Genomic DNA, 25,209 nt, shown 5'->3' with positions numbered 1-25,209 from the left:
CCTCACATCCCTTCTTTTAAAAATACATCTTTTGTTCATGTTTCCCTTGATACTTACTCTGGCTTCATATGTGCTTCCCCTCGATCAGGAGAGGCCAGTAAACATGTTATTTATCATTGTTTATATGCATTTTCTGTTACAGGCATTCCCGTTGGTCCTAGTGTCTGTAAATGACTCCCGGATCCTGGGAGGACACCCAAGACTAGAAGGACAGCATGGGCAGCAATCAACATTACTTAACTATTCTGGACAGATGGTGGATCCTCCTTTATGTGAAGCCCACCAACCCATGGATGGATGGTTGTTATTAGAATATATAACTAAAACTGCTGCAAGGGGTGCTGAGGAAGCTGCTATTGCTGGGCCTTGGGACCTTGCTAAATATATTTTTACTGTTTATTTTGTAGGCCTATCTCCCACTAGTACTGTTATAGCCCCAACTCATCCTCCATTGCCTTACTGTGCAAATACTACTAGTGAAAAGTTGAAAAAATTTGTTAGTTGGGTAAACTGTTTTCATCCTATAACTGCCAAGCATAAACTTAAGTCATTCTTCGGAAATAGTACGTTGAACTTGTAATTGCTGAGTTAGTGGCAGCTACTTCCATCCTCGTCACCGCTGTTACCCTCAGCAATGGCTCTCTCACAATCTATACAAACTACCCAATTTGTTAATTGGCTCTTAACACCTCCCAAGCTTTAAAAACACAAGAAGATATTGATGTAAAAATAGAGAACTGACTTGCTGTCTTAGAACGTACAATGCTAACTTTCCCTTCAGTGGCGGTTACGGCTTTGATGCCATGCTGCATTTAAAAGCATTTGTGCTATTAATCTACCTTATAATAGTTCTCGGTGGGAATGACATAAAATCTGTAGCCATCTCCTAGTAGGATAGCATAATATGAATCTTAGCCTTGATTTACATCATGAAATTTTAAATATTCAAAATGCTTGATTAGATATACTAGATCCTCAAGATCTAGCAGAACAAGTTTTGGAGCATCTTAAAGGTTTCAATCCTTTCAATATGCTGAAACATACCCTCTGGTATTTACTTGCTTAGATATTTGTGATAATTGTTTTGTTTTGCTTAATATTAGTAAGCTGGCGAATCTTCAAGAAAAGAAGTGATGCAGACAACTGAATCTACACCAACTATGACTTCAATTTGAGAATAAGAAGGAAAAATTTTCAACCCTCTGAAATTTTTTTTCACCTCCTTTTTCTATCTGCTGGTGTTGCAACTTTCTCCTTCATTTTCAACCAAACATTTTCCAAGACCTCACTAACCTGTTATTTCAGAAGAAATATCTTACATTATAAAAAATAGCCTGAGTTAAGGCCCTGCTGGCTGGCAGGGAAACCCTAAAGCAGGTACTGAGCTCGGAGGCCATAGAGACATAAAGAGCAAGATAAAAAACTGATGGAGCCTCTTTCTCACTCTCATACCTCACATTGCTCTGATTGGCCCTGGAGGATGACTGGTTAGCGAAAGATGGGTAAGATTCCTCAAGCGAGGAACAACCTAAGACAGGCACAGTCGCAGTGGGGCCATTAGGAGGGAACTATTTGTTCCAGTTCCTTTAAGAATGCTGTTGGTATTTTGATAGGGATTGCATTGAATTTGTAGATTGTTTTAGGCAAGATGGCCATTTTGACAATATTAATTCTTCCTATCCATGAGTGCGGGATGTATTTCCATTTATTGGTGTCTTCTTTAATTCCCCTAATGAGTGTCTTGTAGTTTTTAGGGTATAGGTCTTTCATTTCCTTAGTTAGGTGTATTCCTAGGTATTTTATTCTTTTTGATGCAATTGTGAATGGAATTGTTTTCCTGATTTCTTTCTGCTAGTTCAACATTAGTGTATAGGAATGCAAAACATTTTTGTGTATTAATTTTGTACCCTGCAACTTTGCTGAATTCAGATATTAGATCTAGTAGTTTTGGAGTCGATTCTTTAGGGTTTCTTATGTATAATATCATGTCATCTGCAAACAGTGACAGTTTAACTTCTTTACCAATCTGTATGCCTTTTATTTCTTTGTGTTGTCTGATTGCTGTGGCCAGGACCTCCAGTATCATGTTGAATAAAAGCAGGGAGAGTGGGCCTCCTTGTCTTCTTTCCAATCTTAAAGGAAATGCTTCAAGCTTCTAGCTGTTATGTATGATGTTGGCTGTGAGTTTGTCATATATGGCCCTTATTATGTTGAGGTACTTGTCCTCTATACCCATTTTGTTAAAAGAGTTTTTATCATGAATGGATGTTGAATTTTGTCGAATGCTTTTTTGGCGTCTATATAGATGATCATGTGGTTTTTGTCATTCTTTTTGTTGATGTAGTGGATGATATTGATGGACTTTCAAATACTGTACCATCCTTGCATCCCTGGAATAAATCCTGCTTGATAATAATGTATGATCTTTTTTTTTCTTTGGGTATCATTAATCTACAATTACATGAAGAACATTATGTTTACTAGGATTCCCCCCTTCACCAAGTCCCCCCCACAAACCCCATTACAATCACTGTCCATCAGCATTGTAAGATGCTGTAGAATCACTACTTGTCTTCTCTGTGTTGCCCAGCCATCATCCCCGTGCCCCCCTCCACATTATACATGCTAATTGTAATGCCCCCCCTTTTTTTCCCTGCCCTTATCCCTCCCTTCCCACCCATCTCCTCAGTTCCTTTCCCTTGGGTAACTGTTAGTACATTCTTGGGTTCTGTGATTCTGCTGCTGTTTTGTTCCTTCAGTTTTTCTTTGTTCTTATACTCCACATATGAGTGAAATCATCTGATACTTGTCTTTCTCTGCCTGGCTTATTTCACTGAGCATAATACCCTCTAGCTCCATCCATGTTGTTGAAAATGGTAGGATTTGTTTTCTTCTTATGGCTGAATGATATTCCATTGTGTATATGTACCACATCTTCCTTATCCATTCATCTACTGATGGACACTTAGGTTGCTTCCATTTCTTGGCTATGGTAAATAGTGCAGCGATAAACATAGGGGTGCATCTGTCTTTTTCAAACTGGGCTGCTGCATTCTTAGGGTAAATTCCTAGAAGTGGAATTCCTAGGTCAAATTGTATTTCTATTTTGAGCTTTTTGAGGAACCTCCATATTGCTTTCCACAATGGTTGATCTAATTTACATTCCCACCAACAGTGTAGGAGGGTTCCCTTTTCTCCACAACCTTGCCAACATTTGTTGTTGGATGATCTTTTTGATATATTTTTAAATTCTGTTTGCTAATATTTTATGTTGAGGATTTTTACACAAATGTTCATCAGGGATATTGGTCTGTAATTTTTTTTGTAGTGTGGCTTTGCCTGGTTTTGGTATTCGAGTGATGTTGGCCTCACAGAATAAGTTCAGAAGTATTCCCTTCTCTTCTACTTTTTGGAAAACTTTAAGGAGGATGGGTATTAGGTTTTCACTAAATGCTTGGTAAAATTCAGTGGTGAAGCCATCTGGTCCAGTGATTTTGTTCTTTGGTAGTTTTTGTTTACCAATTCAATTTTGTTCCTGCTCAGATTTTCTGTTTTTTCCTGGGTCAGCCTTGGAAGGTTGTATTTTTCTAGAAAGTTGTTGATTTCTTCTAGGTTATCCAATTTGTTAGCATATAATTTTTCATAGTATTGTTTCTTAATTCTTCTTATTTCTGAGGTGTCCCTAGAAACCTTTTTTTCCTTTCTCATTTCTGATTCTGTTTATGTGGGTAGACCCTCTTTCTCCCTTGGTAAGTCTGGCTAGGGCTTTATCTACTTTATTTTCTCAAAGAACCAGCTCTTGCTTTCATTGATTCTATTGTTTTATTCTTCTCAGTTTTATTTATTTATGCTCTAATCTTTATTATATCCCTCCTCCTACTGACTTTTGGCCTCATTTACTAGTTTCATTGACTGTGAGTTTAGACTGTTCATATGCGATTGTTTTTCTTCCCTGAGTTAGTCCTGTATTGCAATATACTTCCCTCTTAGCACAGCCTTTGCTGCATCCCACAAATTTTGCAGTGTTGAATTTTTGTTGTCATTTGTCTCCATATATTGCTTGATCTCTGTTTTTATTTGGTCAGTGATCCACTGATTATTTAGGGGCATGTTGTTAAACCTCCATGTGTTTGTGGGATTTTTTGTTTTCTTTGTGTAATTTATTTCTAGTTTCATACCTTTGTGATCTGAAAAGCTGGTTAATACAATTTCAATCCTTCTGAATTTACTGATGCTCTTTTAGTGGCCTAGTATGTGATCTACTCTGGAAAATGTTCAATGTGCACTTGAGAAGACTGTGTATCCTGCTGCTTTTGGATGGAGTGTTCTGTATATGACTTTTAGGTCCATCTGTTCTAATGTGTTGCTCAGTGCCTCTGTCTACTTATTTTCTGACTGGTTGATATGTCCTTTGGAGTTACTGGAGTGTTGAAGTCCCCTAAAATGAATGCATTGCATTCTATTTTCCCCTTTAATTTTGTTAGTATTTGTTTCACATATGTAGGTGCTCCTGTGTTGTGTGCATAGATATTTATAATGGTTATATCCTCTTGTTGGACTGACCCATTTGATTATGTAATGTCCTTCTTTGTCTCTTGTGACTTTCTTTGTTTTGAAGTCTATTTTGTCTGATACAAGTACTGCAACTCCTTTTTTCTTCCTATTAGTTGCATGAAGTATCTTTTTCCATCTCTTCACTTTTAGTCTTTCGGTTTGAAGTGAGTCTCTTGTAGGAAGCATATAGATAGACAGGTCTTATTTTTTTATCCATTCAGTATCTCTATGTCTTTTGTTTGGTGCATTCAGATCATTTACATTTAAGGTGATTATTGACAGTCACGTATTTATTGCCATTGCAGGCTTTAGATTTGTGATTACCAAAGGTTCAAGGGTAACTTCCTTAGTATGTAACAGTCTAACTTAACTCACTTAGTATGCTATTACAAGCACAATCCAAAGGTTCTTTTTCCCCCTCCTTTTTCTTCCTCCTACATTCTTTATATATTAAGTGTCATATTCTGTATTCTTTGTCTATCCCTTGATTGACTTTGGGGTAGTTGATTGAATTTTGCATCTGCTTAGTAATTAACTGTTCTACTTTTTTCACTGTGGTTTTATTTCCTCTCGTGATAGCTATTTAACCTTAGGAACACTTCCATCAATATCTCCCTCCAAAATACACTGAAGAGACAGTTTGTGGGAGGTAAATTCTCTCAGCCTTTCCTTAATTGGAAATTGTTGTTTAATCCCTCATTCAAACTTAAATGATAATCTTGCTGGGTAGAGTATTCTTGGTTCAAGGCCCTTCTGCTTCATTACATTAAATACATCATGCCACTCCCTTCTGGCCTGTGAGGTTTCGGTTGAGAAGTATGATGATAGCCTGATGGGTTTTCCTTTGTATGTGATCTTTTTTCTGTCTCTGGATGCTTTTAATAGTTGGTCCTTATCCTTGATCTTTGCCATTTTAATTATTATATGTCTTGGTGTTTTCTTGCTTGAGTCCCTTGTGTTGGGAGATGTGCACCTCCATGGCCTGAGAGACTATCTTCTTCCCCAGATTGGGGAAGTTTTCAGCAATTACCTCTTCAAAGACACTTTCTATCCCTTTTTCTCTCTTCTTCTTCTGGTACTCCTATAATCCAAATATTGTTCCATTTGTATTGGTCACACAGTTCTCTTCAATATTCTTTTATTCCTATAGATCCTTTTTTCTCTCTGTGCCTCAGCTTTTTTGTATCCCTCTTCTCTAATTTCTATTCCATTTACCATTTCTCCACTATATCTAATCTGCTTTTGAATCCCTCCATTGTATGTTTCCACTATATCTAATCTGCTTTTGAATCCCTCCATTGTATGTTTCATTTCTGATACTGTATTCAATAATGATTGAATCTCCATTTGGAAATCCTGCCTGAGTTCTTGAATATTTTTCTGTACCTCCATGAGCATGGTTATGATTTTTATTTTGAAATCTTTTTTAAGAAGATTGATGAGTTCAGTTTCACCTGACCTTTTTTCTAGTATTTGTGGGATTTGGGTTTGAACCAGCTTCCTTTGATGTTTCATATTTGTATGTGGCACCCTCTAGTGCACAGAAGCATTACTCTCTGGAGCTGCTCAGCCCCTGGAGTGATGTCTGGGGTCACAGGGGAGCGGCGCTGGTGCCTGAGGGGAGGAAAGATCTGCTTCCTGCTTCCCAGCTACTATGCCTGTCTCCACTGCCAGAACTAGTGGGCCGAGCACACAGGTGTAAGCCTCTATGCTTTCCATTTGTAAGCCATAGGCAAGGCTTTCCTCTGGCTGGCCTAATGCCAGGGAAGGGGCTGCCAGTTTGTGACCCGCTGTCAGCTGGCTGGAAGGCGCACCAGGCTGCGTATCATAGGGGGGCCTTGGAGCTGCAGTCAGCCAGGGTGATGGGGCACCTGAAGATCCTGAAATTTCCCAACCTCCTGGGCAGAGTGTACCTGGACAATTTTGTCCACCTGTCGTTTCTCCTGAATAGTAAGTTCTGTGCAATTCTTGCCCCGTTAGCAGCCCTCTCACTTTTAGGAAGTCTTTCAGACTGCCTGCCTTTCTTTTGTCCCAGAGCAGCTGGATGTGGATCCCTGATTTCCACAAGCGGCTGGAATCTCAGTCTCTCCAGGTATTCTGCCTGTTTTAGCTTTCCAACCGCACTAATCTCTAGAGCACCATGCAATGTAGGTTCGTGTTCCCAAAGCAGATCTCCAGGGCAGAGTGTTCAGTAGTCCTAGGCCTCCACTCCTCCCAGCTCCATTTCTCTTCCTCCTGCTGGTGATCTGGGGTGGGGGCAGGGTTTGTGTCCTGCCAGATCATGGCATTGGTACATTACCCTGTTCTGTAAGGTCTTTTCTCCAGGTGTATTCAGTCTAGTGCAGCCTTCTTCCCTGTTGCTCTTTCAGGATTAGCTGTATTAATTATATTTTTGTAGTATATGTGGTTTTGGGAGGAGGCCTCTGTCTCACCTCTCACACCACCATCTTTAATCCGAGTCCACAGATATTTATAATAGTTATATTCTCTTGTTGGATTGATCTCTTTATCATGTAATCTCTTTCTTCGTCTCCTATTACTTTTTGATATCTATTTTGTCTGATAAAAGTGCTGCTACTCCTGCTTTTTTCTCCTTATTACTTGCATGAAATATCTTTTTCCATCATTTCACTTTTATTTCATGTATGTCCTTGGGTTTGAAGTCTATTGTAGGCAGCATACAGATGGGTCTTGTTTTCATACCCATTCTTCAACTCTATGTCTTTTGATTGGTGCATTAAGTCCATTTATATTTAGGGTGTTTATCAATAGAGATGTACTTATTGCCACTACAGGCTTTAGATTTGTGGTTACCAAAGGTTCAAGGGTCACTTTGTTAGTATCTAACAGTCTATCTTAAATCGCTTATTACTCTATTTTAAACACAATCTAAAGGCTTTTTTCTCCTCCTCTTCTTCCTCCACTGTTTATATATTAGATGTCATATTCTGTACTCTTTGTGTAACCCTTGTGCAACTTTGTGAGCAGTTGATTTAGTATTTTAATTGCTTAGTTATTAACTGGTCTACTATCTTCACTGTGGGTTTATTTTCTCTGGCGACAAGTATTTAGCCCTAGGAGCCTTTCCATCTAGAGCCCTTCCATCTTGTAGAGATGGCTTGGTTGTAGTGAATTCCCTCAACTTTTGCTTATCTGGAAATGGTTTAATCCCTGCTTCAAATTTAAATGATAATCTTGCCAGGTGACGTAATCTTGGTTGGAGGCCCTTCTGCTTCATTACATTAAATATATCTTGCCACTCCCTTCTGGCTTGTACAGTTTCTGCTGAGAAGTCTGATGCGGTTTTCTTTATAAGTGATCTTTTTTCTCTCTGGCTTCTTTCAGTACTCTCTCCTTGTCCTTGATCTTTGCCATTTTAATTATTATGTTGTGGTGTTGTCTTCCTAGGGTTCTTTGTGCAGACAGATTTGCACTTCCATGACCTGAGTGACTATTTCCTTCCCCAGCTTAGTGAAGTTTTCAGCAATTATTTCCTCAGAGAATCTTTCTGTCCCTTTTTCTCTGTTCTTCATCTGGTTCCCCTATACTATGAATATTGTTCCGTTTGGATTTGTCATACAGCTGTCTTATTATTCTTCCATTCCCAGAGATCCTTTTTCCTCTCTGTGCCTCAGCTTCTTTGTTTCCCTGTTCTCTAATTTCCATTTCATTTACCATCTTCTCTACCTCATCTAATCTACTTTTAAATATCTCCACTGTATGTTTCATCTCAGATACTGTATTTTGTAAAGTTTCTATCTTTCTTGAAGTCCTCCCTGAGCTCTTGAACATTTGCCTGTAGCTCTGTGAGCATGTTTATGGTTTCTATTTTGAAATCATTACCAAGATTGTTGATTTGAGTTTCACTAAGCCCTCTTTCTGGCATTTTTTCTTGTAATTTTGTTTGGACCAAATTTGTTTGCCACTTCATTTTTTCAGTTTCCTATGGAATAACAACTTTGCATAGGTGGCACCATCTAGTGCCCAGAAGGTCAATTTCCTGTGCCAGAGTGTCAGCTGTTGGTGAGCAGTGGGTGCATGCCTCTTTTTGCCTTGTTTGTAGTGAGTTGTGTGGGCTATCAGCTGATTGCTTGAACAGGGAAAATATTCTCTGAAGCTGCTGTGCACCTGTAGCAATGGTGGGGGTTGCAAGTGAGCACAACTGGCACTTGTCGGGAAGAAAAGAGCTCAGCTGGGAGGGTTTCCTGCCTTGCTGGCTGTAAGCCTGCATCTACTGCCGGGCCAGTGGGTCTCGCACACAGGGAGAAGCCTTGGTGTTAAACCCCTATAGCTGTTGTAGGCAGGGCCACCCTCTGGCAGGCCTGGTACGATGGCAGAGCAGCAGATGAGGAGGGCCAGCATCTGCCATGAGGAAGGAGCAGCAGGCAGTGTACTGCTGTTGGGGGTCCTTGGGGCTGCACTGCCAAGGGGAATGGAGCGTCTCAAGCTCCTGAGAGTTCCCAACCTGCTGGGCTAAGCATGCCAGAAAGGTCTTGTCCACCTGCCCTTTCACCTGCGTAGAGACCTATGTGTAATCTTTGCCCCTTCCCCCTCACTGCTGGAAAGTTCTTCAAACTGCCTGCCTTTCTTTTGTCCTGTGGGGGCCAGTTGTGCATACCTGTTCTCCACAGCAGCTGTAATCTCAGTCTCTCTGGGTATTTTACTTGTCTTTGCTTTTCAATCCCACTAATCTCCAGAGCACCAGGTAATGTGGGTTCGTGTTCTCAGAGCAGATCTCCACAGCTGGGCATTCAGCAAACCTGAGCTTCTATTCCCTGCCTGCTCCATTTCTCTTCCTCCCACCTGTAGACTGGGGTTGGGGAGGGCTTGGGTCCTGCCACATTGCAGTTTTGCTACTTTACCCTTTTCTGTGAGGTCTTCTCTTTTTCCCCAGAGGTAGGCAAGTCTGTTCTGCACTCTTCAGGTCGCTTTTTCAGGATTAGTTGTGTTTGCTGTATTTTCGTGTTTTCTGTGATTTGGGGAGAAGGAGGTTTCTGCCTCACTTCTCATGCCACCATCTTTTTTCCATTATCAAAACTCTGAAAATTGTAAACTCTTTATGTTGTTTGGCTACAAATGGGAAGTCTTTGTTTTTTTTTATTCCATCTTTTGGTCATTTCATCAGACTTTGAAGAAAGGAAACACAAAACAGCTCTATTTCTTTTTTCTCTGTAAGTTTTCAGTAAGAATTTTAGCAGGAGCCTGTATTTGTTTCTAGAACTGATCTTGATTGAATAATGGCCCTTTGTATTTTAACAGTGTTACTTGTACTATCATAGTGTGTCGCCTATCTACACCTGTATTTTGAAGATGGGCTCAACAATTTGCATCTTAAATCCCATTAGCTATCTGTATAGCTAAACCTCCACATTACCCTCAAATTCTAATTAATGGAAAATTTGACAGTTTGACAATGAGTATCTTCTTTTTATTATTTTCTTCACCTGGTAACTTAGCAAAAATATGTCAGTTCAATTGAGCTATATATAAAATGACCAGATAAATGTTTGTTGAACTTATTCATTCAGCAAATATTTACTGAGTACCATGTTCTAGGCATGTGGTATATAGCACTGAAAAGACAAAATTCTCTACCCTTGTAAAGCTTGTTCTACCTGGTGTAGGAAAGCAGACAAAATAAACTACATAGTGTATTAGAAGGTAATAAGTGTTGTGCAGCTGAAAAGTAGAGTAAGGAGAATAGTGTCTACTGGCAGATGAGGATTACAATTTAAAATATGGTGTTTAGGGGAGGCCTTGCTGTAGTCAGGACATCTGAGGAAAAAACTAGGATTAAGAAAGGGAACAAGTCTTGCAGACATATCTGGATAAGAACATTCCTGGCAAAGAGAATAGCAAGCACAAAGGCTGTGATGCAGTAATGTGATGTGCCTGGAGCGCTGGTGGCATTCAAGGTATATCAAGGTCAGTGTAGCTGGAGAGGAACTAAGAGGGAAGTGGTAGGTAATGAGGCAAAAGAGGTGATTAAAGGCCAGAATGTGAACAGCCTTGGGCCAGTATCAAGATTTGAGCACTCTGAGTGACATGGGAGCCCCAGGAGAGTTTTCAGCAGAATAATAATCTGATTAAATTTGAATGGGATTGTTCTGCTCTATCAAAAACAATAGGAAGGACAAAGGTGGTCAGAAGCATGCCAGCCAGGAGATCACAGTAATAATCCATGGGAGATGACAGTGTCTTGGATCAAGGTAGAGCAGTGTTGAGAAGAGGTTGGATACTGGATATATGTGGAAGGGAGAGCCAACAAGATTTGCAGACAGATTGGATGTAGGGTATGAGAAAAAATGAAGGATGATTTCATATTTTCTGATTTGAGCAAGTAGAAGGATGGGTTTGTCATTTATCAGACAGGAAAGATTGTAATTAGAACAGGTTTGAAGGGGAAGATCAGGATTTTGGTTTTGGACATGTTAAGTCTGAGAAAGTTATGGAGATACTACAATCAGAGGCAACAAGAAATATGTGCCTGTAATTCAAGGAAGAAGAGAGAAAAATTTGGAAGTTTTCAGCATATAGGCAGATAAAGCCATGAGTCTAATAAGATTACCAAGGAGGTAAGCATAGACCAAGAAGAAAAAAGGTACAAAAACTAAGCACCCTGAGGTGCCAACCAGTTAAGAGGTTGAGGAGATTAAGAACAAATCAAGACTGAGAAGGAATAATGAATGAAGTTAAGAAAATCTGAAGAGTGTAGTGTCCTGGGAACCAAGGAGATAAAGTATTCCAAGGAAGGAACAGTGATCAGCTTGTCAAACCTGGATGGAAGGAACTGGATGTAGAAATGTGGAGCTCACTGGCAAACTGGAAGGAATGACAGCCTCAACTGGACTGGAGCCTGGGCACTGCCTGCACATGCACAGGGACATGTTCTCAAATAGAATTAAAGCCTCACAGAGAGAAACTTGAGCAGCAAAGCCGCATTGGAGATTCTTTCTTACTAAGCCCTTCAAATGAACTGCTTAGAAACTAGCAGTTAAATCCTTAAGAGACTCAATGAGATAGGTTAAAATTACAGCAAAACTTCTAATTCTAAAGTAACAGTTCTAAATTGTTGTTGTCTTTGAGAGCAAAAGATGGCATTCACCTTATTTTCATTTCCAACCCATGTAGAATTATACTGAGCTAAGTAATAATAATGAATTCAGTAAGTATTTACTGTACATCTGGGTACTAGGCAGTAGGAATGCAGCAGTTAACAAGAAAACCAAATCCCATCCTACACAGAGCTTAATATAAAACTTCAAAACAGGCTTTGAAACAGGTGATCACAATGTGATGGTTGATATCATGGAAAGTGAAGGGAGCTGTACCTATTTGACCTGATTTTTACACTAATTGTATCTGCTTCAAGATTCTGAAAATGAATGACATTAAGTACCCGTTCCAATTTTACAGTACAGTTGACCTTAGAACAACATGGATTTTAACTGCATGGGTCAACTTATATGCACATTTTTTTCAATAAACATCGGAAATTTTTTTGAGATTTGTGACATATTTTTTCTCTAGCTTATTGTGAGAATATATAATACATATAACTTACAAAATACGTGTTAGCTATTTATGTAATCAGTAAGGCTTCTGATTAACAGTAGGCTATTAGTAGTTAAATTTTTGCGGGAGTCAAATGTTATACATGAATTTTCACCTGTGCAGTGGGTGGGGACTCCTATGTTGTTCAAGGGTCAACTGTGTAAATAAAAATAATATGCTATATTTTCAGTTAACTTTTTCTAGCACTCATTCTCAACTCAGTCATTGAAGAAATGCTGTCCAATTGCCTTTTGAACATAATGTAAAGAAATTAACTGAAAAGGAAAGCTTAAAAAAAAACTGCCTCCAAATTACTAATTATTATTCCCTTTGGTCATCTTACCTTGATCACCAAGTACCAAAGCACCAGCTTCCAAAGCAAAATCTCCAGAGGAACTATCTTTTGAAAGAGTTACAGTCAAACCAGAGGTGGTTGTGGTATTACCACAAACATAAACGCCGCGTGGAGCAACATTGCATGCTGCCTAAAGAAACAAAGTTTAAGAGAATCAGCTCAAGTAAAAGGGAAATATATAATAGCTAATAGTAATTGCTCAGAAATGTTACCCATATGCTAGTTATTCTCTTAAGAGCCTTACTGTACAGTCTTCACCACCACAGTTCAGAGGAAAGTCCTATTACATCCCCATTTACTACTGTAGAGATCAAGGCCTGCAGAGAGTGGGTAACTCAGATAAATATGAAGGTGTGAAGTCAGGATTCAGTCAAACACAGATGGCCTGACTCTGCTGCCTGTGGTCATGTGAATACTCTACACAATTCCACTTTGTGCTTCATTTTCAAGTTCAAATAGCAAAAATGTGAGCACTGATTTTAATTTTGAAGGCTCCAATGCTTCCTTAAATATCAAGTAATAAAATGGCTCAATAAGCTAACCTTCTGAGTAAACAAACTATGGCAGGTCAGTAAAATAGTTAAACAGCACAACAGTTAAAAGCATGGACCTCCAGAGTCAGGCAGACCTGTTTAAACCCTGGCTCTACCATGTACCAGCTGTGCTGTTCTAGAACTAGTGCCTCTCTTGAGCCTCAGCTTCCTTATGTTTTATGACATACAGCCTTGAGGAACGAATGAAATTGTGTATGTAAGGCACTTACCCTGGTACCTAGCACATAGGAAGTGCCCAGAGCAAGGAGACAGAGCCCATCCTGTTACCTATGTTGATGATGCATTCTGGACTTGTGCAGTGCATGATCCAAGTGATCCTATGGTGCCTAGCATATACACAGTGGCTATCATTATTTTTCTCACTTGTAACTTCGTATTTGTTAGTCTGAGAGTATGATGGTTTACTAAGTGGTCAGAGGAAAATGGGATTAAAAATACAAAGTAAGCAACTCATAACTGTTAGTGTTGGCCTGATTTTTAAAAACCCTGACTTAGCAGGGCTATCAGATTAAATGCAATACCCTCCACTGTTTACAGCATTTAATTTCCGTAATATTAGAGCTTCTATTTTTAAATTGAGTCAAGAGTTTTAAAGATATTATTCCAGGTATAAAAAACATGAAAACCTACCAACTTCATTTCTTGGTATTAAAACTTTTTCAGTACCCAATGTATTTTGGAACCATTACCTGCAAAGAGGTATTTCTTAAGCAAAAAAGGAGTAAAAGAGAAAAATGGAAGTTTCATATATTGCATGTATAAATTACTCATAACATTTATTTGCACAGATAATCAAACACTGGGGAGGTAAAGCCAGACTCACACGTAATACACTAATCCAAAAGTTACACACATACACAATGATAAAAAGACACAAAAGAAAGCTCTAATAATTCAGATCTCCACGTGCACCTTTTACATACATACTGCTTAGGTATCCTGTTTTCTTTTTTTTATCAATTTTGTTTCACCTACAAAGGGTAAATTGTACCTCTGTTACCAAGCTTATATCAGGGGCTCAGAACTGAACTTAAAAAGAAGTAGGCCAAGCTAGTTAAAAGGAGCACAGAAACCTGGATGAAATGTCAGATTAGGAATGAAAATGGTAATTGGTTTAACACTCAACCATAGTGAATCTCTTGACATGAAGGATAGTGGGTTTATAATGCAATGATGAGATCAAAGCAGTTCTCAATCATGGCTGCACATGAGAATCACCCATGTGGAGGATTATATACATGCAGACAACAGGACCCTAACCCAGAGACTCTTAATTCAATTGCCTGGGTGGGCCCCAGGATTTTCAAAAAACTTCAAAGGTGATTATGATATGCAACCAGGGTTCCCAACCCTGGACAAAGATTCAGTAGCCAAAGGACTACACTTATCAAAGAGACCCCTGGACTGGTCATATTTTTCTACATCGCTGGAAGAAGGGGTTGAGGGACATGCGCATTCCTAGAAAGGACATTATGGCCATCTTATCAGATGTCACTCCAAAGAAACCACAAACATTCCAACAAACAGAATCTTCTAGGACCACCATAAGCCGTAGAGGGGAGAACCACTAGGCTCTGACTGACAGAGACAGGATCTTCTTGGGGATCAACCAGATATTGGTTGTAGAAGTTGCCTTGGTTTAGACTCAAGAGAACAGCAGTGGGGATGTAAACAGATAAATCTCTTAACTTTATCAGACTCTTCCTAAAGCCCTGAAGTGTCTACATAGTTGTATAAAAAGAGCATAAGTTATCCTGCTTTACTTTCTTGAACTATTCTGTTCATAGGTGAAGTCACAACAATAAAGACTAGTAAAGCTGATAGAAAAAAAGGGGGTTAGGGACATAGTTATCATTCCACAATAGTGGGCATCTCAATGGACCAGCATGTCTGCACAGCCTGTGTAACACAAGACTGGCTCGATTTGAAAGCATGGTCACATACAAGTGACCTGTTATTCAAACCCCAATTCACTTATACCACTAGATAAACTATAATCTCTAGGACACAAACACCACATGCTTTGAGAAAATTCACTTGTAAATTAGTCACACAACGTTAAATACTAGATGATTGATTTCCTACCTGCAGCATCTGACTCTTTCCCAAGCCTGGATCTCCAACAACAAGAACATGTGGGTCTCCTCGAATTGGAATTCTGTTTTTGTCATCTGCATATTTCTGGGTTCCTCCAAACAGTGCTAATGCCAAGCCTGCTTTAACAAGCTCAAGTATGAAAGAAAAGGTGCGTCGGTGGGTGAGGATGTGAGGGGAAACATAAAGATAACTAACAAAAGGGGTGCTCCTCCTATGTTTGCCACATTTATTTCGGGATTTTTTAAAAACTTGATTGAACTTTACTTTTTTTCCTAAGATAATTAAGTCTAAAAATACAAACTTCTATAATGTAAATGTTTAAAAAGCAAAAACTAAAATGCCAATAAAACCAGAGAGGTATCTTTAAAAATCACTGAGTGAAGACCTACTTGTAAGGAATGAATCCATTCCACAAAACTGAGAAACATTTGTTAGTTTCTGTTTTAACATTTATTTAGTGTCTGGAGTCACTTTAACTTTAAAAGAAGCTCATTCCTATTAACTCTAATTGGTAAGCAGCTTTTTCTTACAAGAAGCTGTAGTTTGCATCTCACATCATTCATTCACTTATGGAAAATAGTGATTCATATTAAAATATGAATAACTGGTCAACAGAAATTATCTATTTTTTATGAAGTCTTTATATTTTATTTTTTGACAACTTTATACATTTTTGAGTAAAGATTAAGTAAAATACTTACTTCATGACCAAAAATGACAGGACAAAGTGAGCTGAAAAACAGAATAAAACTTATAAATTCTAATTTACACTTCACTGATCCATTAGTAGATCTACTTTATAACCTAACTTGCTTTATTCAGAATCAAGAAACAACAAAAAAACTTTATATCCCCAAACTCAAGAAATTTTATTCTAGTAAATTTCTCAAAATTCTTTGTTTACCTATAAAGGGAAGAAAGCTTTAAAAATGTCTATATAAGGGAGACAGGATACTTATAAAGCATTTTAAATAAATCAAACATACTGACCTTTTTACATTACTAGCCTTTAAAATGCATCATAATCATGGTCTTCCACCTTAAGATACAGAATTATGTTGTATCTTACATGAGGAGATAGCTTTAGATATATATAGCCAAGTCACTGAAAGGACACTGAAGGGTGAATTGAGTAAACAGTATTTTAAGATGGGGTAAAATTTCATTTTTCAGTTCAATTCAAAGGATCAGCATCAATAAGACCATATATGAATATAAAGGAGTATATTTATAATTATCCATTATATAAACAAGGAACTAACAAAAATGGACAGAATGGAAGACAGAGAATCAAGAGTAAACTGAGTCACTAACCCTTTTAATATATGTAAACACAGAGGTCAGTGTCCTGCATATCCCCTTAGCACTCATGGTCCAGCATGCTCTGCATAATTGCTACTAGTTTTCTAACAGACACCTGCACCTGTCTGCTGAAAGGCTTTCTACAGCTGCAGAAGCATCATCAGCAGGCAGGCTAAAAATGCTAGGTTATCTGACATTCCCAGAAGTAGCCCCAAGTCTAGGTCCTTGAATGGAAAAAAGACAGAGGCTAGGTCTACACAGTCTAGTACCCCAGCCGCAATACTACTAAGTATCTATAAAAGTTATCTATTAAGCCCCAGATGCTACAAGTAACCTATTCATGGACACACCATACACTGACCTTATGCCTTACTTCCCCATTCCCCAATAAACTACACTTACTCAAATCATTGCTTTGAAAGGAACCTAAACTAAACATAACCTTCCATTGTCTTCTCCATTCTCCTTTCACAGTCCTCCATCTGTTTATCTAGCAAGGGTTCACAAATTTTTTCTTAAAGGGCCAGAAAGTAAGTATTTTCAGTTTTACTGTTTGAGTCACAACTACTCAAGTTGTGTGAAAGCAACCATTGACAATATATAAATGAATGGGCTGGGCTGTGTTCTAAAATTTATTTACAAAAACAGGCAGCTACCTAGTCTGCAACCCCTGCAAGATTAAGATTAACAAATGGAAGACCATGAAAAATTCTAGTTTTGATTCTGAAATCACAAACTTAGAATTAAAGGTAAAAGCAAACTGTGGGAAGAAAATCCAAGTTTTTCCTACTAACTCGTCTTCTGTAAGTATGGCAGGAAGACCACTGCAAATGTTTACTTTTGGTTTAGAGCAAACAAAGAGAAGTTTTGATCCCAACCAAGCTACTCCTCTGTCACCTGCTCAGAGACCACTCACCACTGTCACTTACCACCAGATCACAGTCCCACGCTAGCCCAGAGCACTCTCTGTCCCAGGGTGGGCTTGGATGGCTATTGAGGGGGAATCTCTGAAGGTTTAAGGACAGAGAACCCCCAAGGAACTCTACAGCCTCCACTGGCTAATTAACATACTAAAAGCAAAGAGAAAGTATCAAAATGTTCCTGGAGCCCTAAGTCTAGGTGAAAACAGAGCAAGAAAAGGTAAATTTTCCCAATACAATGCATTTCAAAACCTCAGTTCTTTACCTCTCTGAAGTACACCTACTATTCAGTCTGTATCATTTCCCCCTATTTCTGCCAATTTATCCAAAAAACTGTCCAAAAAGTTTAAAAGTAACAGTACTTTGTATTAATTACAATAGAATTAGAAATATTATTAGAAAATTTCAGTTAATCTTCAGAACAACCTTGAGGTATTATTTCCGTTTTAAGATGATCAAAACGAAGGGGATATTAAGTTAACATGCCCCAGATCATACTAGCAGTGGCTGAAGAGGGATTCTAACTTCAGTTTATCTCCAGAACAAGCTCTTAACCACTAAAGCAAAAATGCCTTTACTTTGTGCTTCTTCTCTACTGCATGACAATAACATGGAAATAAAAGAATATTATTACGTATTTATTGAATGAGAATTCTATGTGAATCTCTTGCTTCATAAAAGTAAACAAACAACCCCCTACACATAACTAATTGAAATGCCTGGAATTCGCTGTTCCATTAATCTTTTGTTGAATAACAAACTTCTTCTGTGAGATAGTAAATTTTTCTTATTGTTTAAATTAGAGGCCAGCAAACTTTTCTGTAAAGAACCAGACAGAAATATCTGTGAGCTATTTTCTGTCACAACTACTCAACCCTGCCACTGTAATTTGAAAGTAGCCAGATACTATACAAATGAATGAATGTGGCTGTGCTCCAATAGAAGTTAATTTATGGACAGTGAAATCAGAATTTCATACAATTTTGTGCAATCAGTTAATATACTTTTTATTTTTTTTTCAACCATTAAAAATGTAAAAACTAAGCTCAGGGGCATATAAAAATGGGCAGTTGTGCCTCATATCGAATTTACCGAGTATCATGATTCCTCCAAGTGGTAAAGATACCTCAAGACAAATGCTGGGCATAGAAGCCACAGAGCATAAATATGCAAAGAAGTAAAAAGCTAACCTTTTCAAACAATATGGCTTCTCTCTGACTTACCAACTTTACATCTCCCTGTATGGCCCCAGAAGATGACTGGTTAGCCAGAGACGGGTAAGATTCCTCAAGGGAGGAACAACCTAAGACAGGCACAGTCGCAGGGGGGCCATCAGGTGACAAATTGGAGATCAACAGTGGTGAGGCTTAGAACCTCACCCCCGCCTGTTTTGAGAGAAATCTTCTGCATCCGTGGATGTTTTAATGCCCTTGTCTAGCTTGGATTAACACATGGTCTACAGGCACACACCTGATCATCTACATTTGCTCTCTTACAACACTAAACTATGTTTTCTACCTTTATCTTGCATCTACCTACCACTTCAGCATTTTATTAAAAATAAAAATAATAACAAAGGGAGAAATGTGGGATCCACATATAAATCAAGTATAAAAATCAAACAAATATTCATATTTGACCTGATTGTTTATAGTTCATAATGTGTGATTAAAACCGAAAGTTTCTGTGATGACTGCCCTTGTACTGTTCACCATGTAAGAACTTATTCACTATGTAAGAATTTGTTCACCATGTAAGAACTTGTTTGTTATGCTTCAGAAGATTGGAGACTGACGAGAATTAGGCTTGGGGTGGATTAATGATTGTGCATTGAACATTGACTCCCCTATACAGAATTTTATTGTTGTTAACCATTTGATCAATAAATATGAGAGATGCCCTCACAAAAAAAAAAGGGCAGTTAGCTAGATTTGGCCCATGAACTATAATTTGCACCTTTTTTTGACTAGTTTTTTGTTACTTGTCGCCAAGAGTACCCTAACATGCACATAGGTAATAGAACTTCAAATAACCTCATACATACTTGACAATGAGTTTAAACAGGTTTTCTTCAGCTTGAATCTCTTGGATGGCATAAAGGTCTTTGAGTGAGAACTCCATCAATGTTCCATGCTTACTCCCATCCTCAGAAGTCTTTGTTTTCTGTCCTTTGCTATTGCTAACAGAATTTGTTTCGATGTACAAAAGGAACATGCATTTGTCATTCTTACTGCGAGAACCTATAAATTTCAACATATGAAATATGATTCTTGGTATTTTCATTTTCCTACAAAGATTCAAATAGAATGCAAAGGCATAGTGAGCTACAAATAAACCTTTACTTTAGAGGACAGTTTCAACTGTGTAAGAAACAAGGACTCCCTCAATTAGTGGAGATTTAGAAGTATCTTAAAAAGAGAAAAGACAAATACTGATAAATTACTGAGGGACAATCAGAATGAGAAAAGAGTTAAACCATACCTTCCTCAGCATTTGAGACTTTGACAACCCCAGTAATAGTCACTGTGTCTCCAGGGACACAGCTATCCACAAGATTGTGCATGAGCTCACATTCTATTGTTCGTGGAATCCGACCTGCTTCTCGCTGATCATCAGACATCAGCTCCTGGATTCTGAAAAGTTAAACAATTTTCAGTCAGTATATATACTGACTTTTGGTTATTTCTCCAACATATTAACTATTCAGCATTGACAAAGTGCTAAGTAAGACAAAGGGCACATTAGTTAGAAAAACTTTTTTCAACAGTGTATCTAGAATTACTTCATCAGTTTCCAGTTAAGAATGACAGGATGACTATATGCCTTTGCCTACCTCCCCTTCAAATGACCACTATTCTGACAGTCACTAAAAGAGAGAAGTTTTTTGATATGCAGAGGTATCATCAGTAAACAAGAGACAATGGGATTTTAGAAAATAGCAAATGGGAAAGTACTGATCAGTAAAAGAAAATGAAGTCAGAATACACAGGAAAAAGGTACAAGGGACAAGAGAAATAGAAGCCAATGTTCTAAGCAGAGCTCTTGAGAGGCTTCTACATTGGAGTTGGCAGGAAATTGAGAGCAGGAATGGATAGCTGAAAGAAAATAGGATAACCAACTAAATGACCAGTCATAGGATAGCTGTTCAGGAATTTTTTGGAAGGTGAGTGGACAGGTCAGTAGGGAAGAATCCCAGCAAAGCCACCCAGGCTTTACCACCTGGCAAAAGCCAGAGCACTGTTTTAAGGAAATGGACCCATCTACTCTGTGAGGGGCCCTACAGTATCCAGTAAGGACATCACTGCTTCAAAATAAAGCCTCCTCTTTCTGGCATTTGAGGAACCCAATTTACAAAGCAAAATCTGATAGTCAAAGCCCCTACCTTCTTTCCAGGGGTGAGGCCTCATGAGGAAAAACTCCTACCTACAAAAGAGCAAAGGACACCTATCCTACCCACACCAAATAATTTATCATTCTTCATCAGATATTTGAGGCTGAAATGCATACAACTTGAGTAGGGAAAGAACCTTAAAAACAAACAATTGCCAGAGAGTTTTGAGAAAATGTTACCATCATAAAGCAAGAATAAACTACTATAAAAATGAACTATTAGACAAGTAGTGATTCTGCAACATCTTACTACGCTGATGGACAATGACTGTAGTGGGGTTTGTGGAGGAGACTTGGTGAGGGGGTGCCTAGTAGGCATAATGTTCTTTATGTGATTGTAGATTAATGATAACAACAACAAAATTCATAATACAAAAAAAATGAACTATTGGTAAACAAGTGTGAGATCAGGAAAATTAAAAACTGTATATAAAAATGAAACCCTTAGAATGGATACAAGAAAAAGCCAAAGAAATCTAGAAAACATCACAAAGATAGAGGGCACACAGAAAGGTAAAAGACAGGTAACAATCCAATTGGATACATCTGATAGGAAGCCCAAAGAGAGAAAACAGAGAAGAGAGGTACTCTACAATCAAAGACAGCTCCAGGAGTAAGGGACCTATCAGTGTCAAGCTTGATGAAGATGAAATTAGATGTAGTCTCACTGTTTCAAAACAACATAAACAGACTGCAAAGGGTGGGAAAAGTGCTAAATAAGAAATTATAGTCCAAATATGAAGCACATTAAAATATGGGACAATTCAGTGGGGTATAAGAAAAAATAATCCATTTTGATTTTGATGCTTTTTTAAATGATTTTGATCATTTTCCTTTAAAGGGCACAAAACAAAAAAACAACCTAGTGACAAAAACTCAATTTCCTTTTCTTGGCATTTGATCACCTTCTTTGGTTCTTTGTTGAGCAATATTTACATATTATCATAAAAATTTAAATGCTATTTATTGTTTTTGTTAGATATGACCTATAAAAATAGGGGAGAGAATTATGATTGGAAAACAGAAGTAAACCTTGACATTATAAAAAGTAACATCATAGTTGAAAAAAGTCTAGAGGGAGAAGGGAGAAGTGAAAGCACGTACTAATGTCCTCCAATGTCCTCATCCTCACCTTATGCAGAGTGGATGAGTAAAACCAAAGGAAAGAGGCTTAAGAATGTTATCTAATATTAGGGCAACAATAAGCTGTGGGAATTGTGGCTTTCTATACTGATGGCATTTTTAAAAGCATTTACATGTATTATTTTAAAGCTTTATTTAATCACTTAAATAATGAATATCTGTACAATCAGTAACCATTCAAATAACAACTTTGGAAGACGTTCATTACACATCTAGATTAGCCTCCCATTCTTTTCAGATCATGGGCAGGCACCAGCACCCATTTAACCTGCACTACTTCTAATCCTGCTCCAGAGTTGCCAACATTCTCACCCTCAATGCACATGTGGTGGACTGCAAGGAGAAGTCTCAGAAAGCTACAACATGCTAAGATTGCCTTGTTTTAAAAAATCAGATTTGTAGACTTTTCTTATTAAAAGGGTATGAATTTCTATGTTCCCCTTGGAAAAAATTAATGAGGTAAAAAGAAAGAAAAAAATAATTAACCTCACCTCCCCAACAGTATATTCTCAACATGTTTCTATATTTCTTGCTATTAAAAAAATAATAAAGTCAGAATATTGCAGCAGGTAACATTCTGTGCCCTGCTTTATCAGTAAATACACTGTGAACACTTTTTGATGTCATTTCAAAATATTCTCCTGCAACATATTATTTAGTACCTACACAATAATCCATTTTCCTTATAATATTTTGTTCAGATGTCTATAGGCTGTTCCCAATATTTTGATATCCACACTGTGGTAATATACTTTCAACAAGCTATTTCTGTACCTATCATGATTGTTTTCATCAGATGAACTGCTAGAACTGGGACTGTTGCAACTCTGAAGTTTCTGATATCCACTGAAAAGCTGTCTCCTTCAAGCATCCCAATGTTTCAATGCACTAGTTAAGAAACAGTAATTTAATTCCTTATGGCCATCCCAAGCTAAGCCTCAGGAAAAAAATCTATATTCAACCTATTCTATATGGGAGGAAGGAGATTTTTCATCTAGGGCAAACAGTCTTGTGTGTATATACAGATAGACAAAAACAATTCTTATGTAAGCTAATACTGTGTTAAAATTTTACTATAACTCATTTAAAATGAACTTGAAAAATACCTTACTTTTAAAGATTCAAGAAAATACTTAAATGGCCTTTCTCAATAGTCTACCCCTCAGTTTCATTTCCTAGTATCAGTAGATCATCCTTCAAATCCAATGTAAATATTTAAGCTATTTTCTTGTCTGCTATTTTTACCCAAAAGCAAAGAAATTTTGTTCAAATAATTAAACTGCCCTGGATCATCTACACATCTATCCTATTGTGAACCTTACTGCACCTCTGAGGCCCTCATGTCCCCCTTCAGTGGGGAAAGTCCTACAGACATGAGGTGGAAACCAGGCTGCCCTACTAAGACAGCACAGATCACACTTGGGTCTTAAACATTTCCTCTTTTATAAAATGGAGTGTTTTGTACAGGTCTCAGGATAGTGCACAGTTAATTATTATATATGTTGGTCTTGGTTTTTACCAGGCAGAAGGTGGTCAAGCAAGGACAGGGCTTGGTAGCAGCCTACCTCACTTTTCCCTAGACTCTTCTGTTTCAGTCAGGTTTCCTAGAGAGGGTTCTACATCCAGGTCAATGAGTCACATAAATAAGATATAAAATGATCTATTTCTCAGTAGTAAAAGAACACTGAATAACATATATATATATAACTAATATACTACTAATACATACATGTAATTAATACATTAATACTTGCAAATTAAATATTTTCTGGAATCTGACATAGATTTCAAATAAAGACAATTACCATTTTTCCAACACATAAACTCTTAATCAAGGAAACCTTTTATTACGTACTTTATCACTGTCTACAGATAAGTATCACAGTATAATACAGGAAAATATTATAGATTTACTCAGTGGTATGAGAGATCTAAAACCTGCCTTTTACTGAATAGTCTGCTTACTTGATTGACTGCCAGTCCATTGTAACTGTGAGAGGAGAGCTACGAAGAGCAGTAAATGACTTCCCTCGACACATGGGCACAGGACACTGCAACAAGATCAATTCATGTTCAGATTTGATAACTACAATCACATCTAAGAAAAATTCAAGTTAAAAAGCTTCATTTAATACTGTTTCAAAAACTCATCTCAAAATGTTATCAAAGTAAAAGGCACTGAGACATGCAATGACCTTCTATTTCCTTCTGTGTCAATTCTGCACCACAAGCTTTTGAGGTGCCTTTTCAGCTGTCCCTCTAGATTATTGCCTTATCCTCTCTGCTGTGGGTATGTAAAGCTCCTTACTTGCCCCTCACACCAAGCACCTATTTTCCTTTGTGCCCATGCAGTCTCTTGATCCCTGAATGCCCCCTCGCATCCAGTCTGACATACCCAACCCCATTCTCTCCTTTTCAAAAGCCTTTCCTGGGTCTTCTTTTAATCCTCAGCCCTCCTATCTAGCCTTCTTTTGCACTGTTTGTATAATAGTTATTGTACCACACAGGCAGTCTTCAACATGTAAGTAAGTTGTGTTCAAGGTTTATTAAGTCACTTGTCTGTTGTTTGGACCTCAAGATGCATTTATAAATTCAGAGATTGTGGCAGACTGTATTTTTCAATACACTTGCAACACTCCTCAATGAACCTTGCCACCTGCCATTGAGAGATGGAGTCTAATTTCTCCCTTCTGGAATCTGGACAGGCTTGTGACTCAGTTTGTAACCAACAGAATGTGATGGAAGTGATGCCACCTGACTTATAAGGCTAGCTCAAAAGAGGCAAAGCCATTTCTGCCTGTCAGCTGGACCTCTGTCTTCTGAAGCTATCAGCAGCCATCTGCACTGACTGAGTGTCCTGAGCTGCCATACTGTGTATCAGAAGCCAAAACCAGCCCACACAGAAAGACCACATGTCTCCTCTAAGACATGCCTGGCCAGCCCCTCTCCACTCCAGCCCCTTGCTGATCCAGCCCCAGCCACCATTTGACCACAACTCCTTAGGAGACCTAGAGCCAGAACTACTCAGCCAAGCAATTCTTCTTAACTCCTGCCAAAAGAAACCAGGAGGAATAATAACATGATTCTTGCTATTTTTAGTCATTAAGTTTGGTGGTGACTTGTTATGAAGCAATAGTGAATGGAACAAAGTTCACTTGGAATCACCACTTTCTGTTCACTTCAATCCAGGATCTCTTCACACCATGGCTCATCTTATGAGTCAGCTTTATAACCCACTATATTAGAGAGCATGGAAATATCTTGACCAAATACTGTTTACAGAAAATATCCAGTTTAAATCAGGATTTAAATTCTGGCCTCTGAGCTGAAGACAGTGCTT

At 38.1% G+C, this 25,209-nt stretch overlaps 1 protein-coding gene across 5 annotated transcripts in view; it reads right to left on the bottom strand.

Moving 5' to 3' along the window:
• The window catches only part of MCM8 (minichromosome maintenance 8 homologous recombination repair factor), a 60,737-nt gene that overhangs the window by 14,962 nt on the left and 20,566 nt on the right, over positions 1-25,209 (bottom strand). For all 5 annotated transcript variants that reach the window (XM_037017593.2, XM_037017592.2, XM_037017595.2 and 2 more), the window contains 6 exons: positions 23,835-23,920; positions 19,818-19,969; positions 19,381-19,576; positions 15,816-15,846; positions 15,103-15,243; positions 12,452-12,593 (listed from right to left, as the gene is read on the bottom strand). In XM_037017593.2, the coding sequence (XP_036873488.1) occupies positions 12,452-12,593; positions 15,103-15,243; positions 15,816-15,846; positions 19,381-19,576; positions 19,818-19,969; positions 23,835-23,920 (748 nt within the window). The remainder of the gene's footprint in view (positions 1-12,451; positions 12,594-15,102; positions 15,244-15,815; positions 15,847-19,380; positions 19,577-19,817; positions 19,970-23,834; positions 23,921-25,209) is intronic.

This window comes from Manis javanica, chromosome 5, assembly GCF_040802235.1.
Source record: "Manis javanica isolate MJ-LG chromosome 5, MJ_LKY, whole genome shotgun sequence".
NCBI lineage: Eukaryota > Metazoa > Chordata > Mammalia > Pholidota > Manidae > Manis > Manis javanica.
Note: the sequence above shows the minus strand (reverse complement) of the source record. Positions and strands in the feature narration are given on the sequence as shown.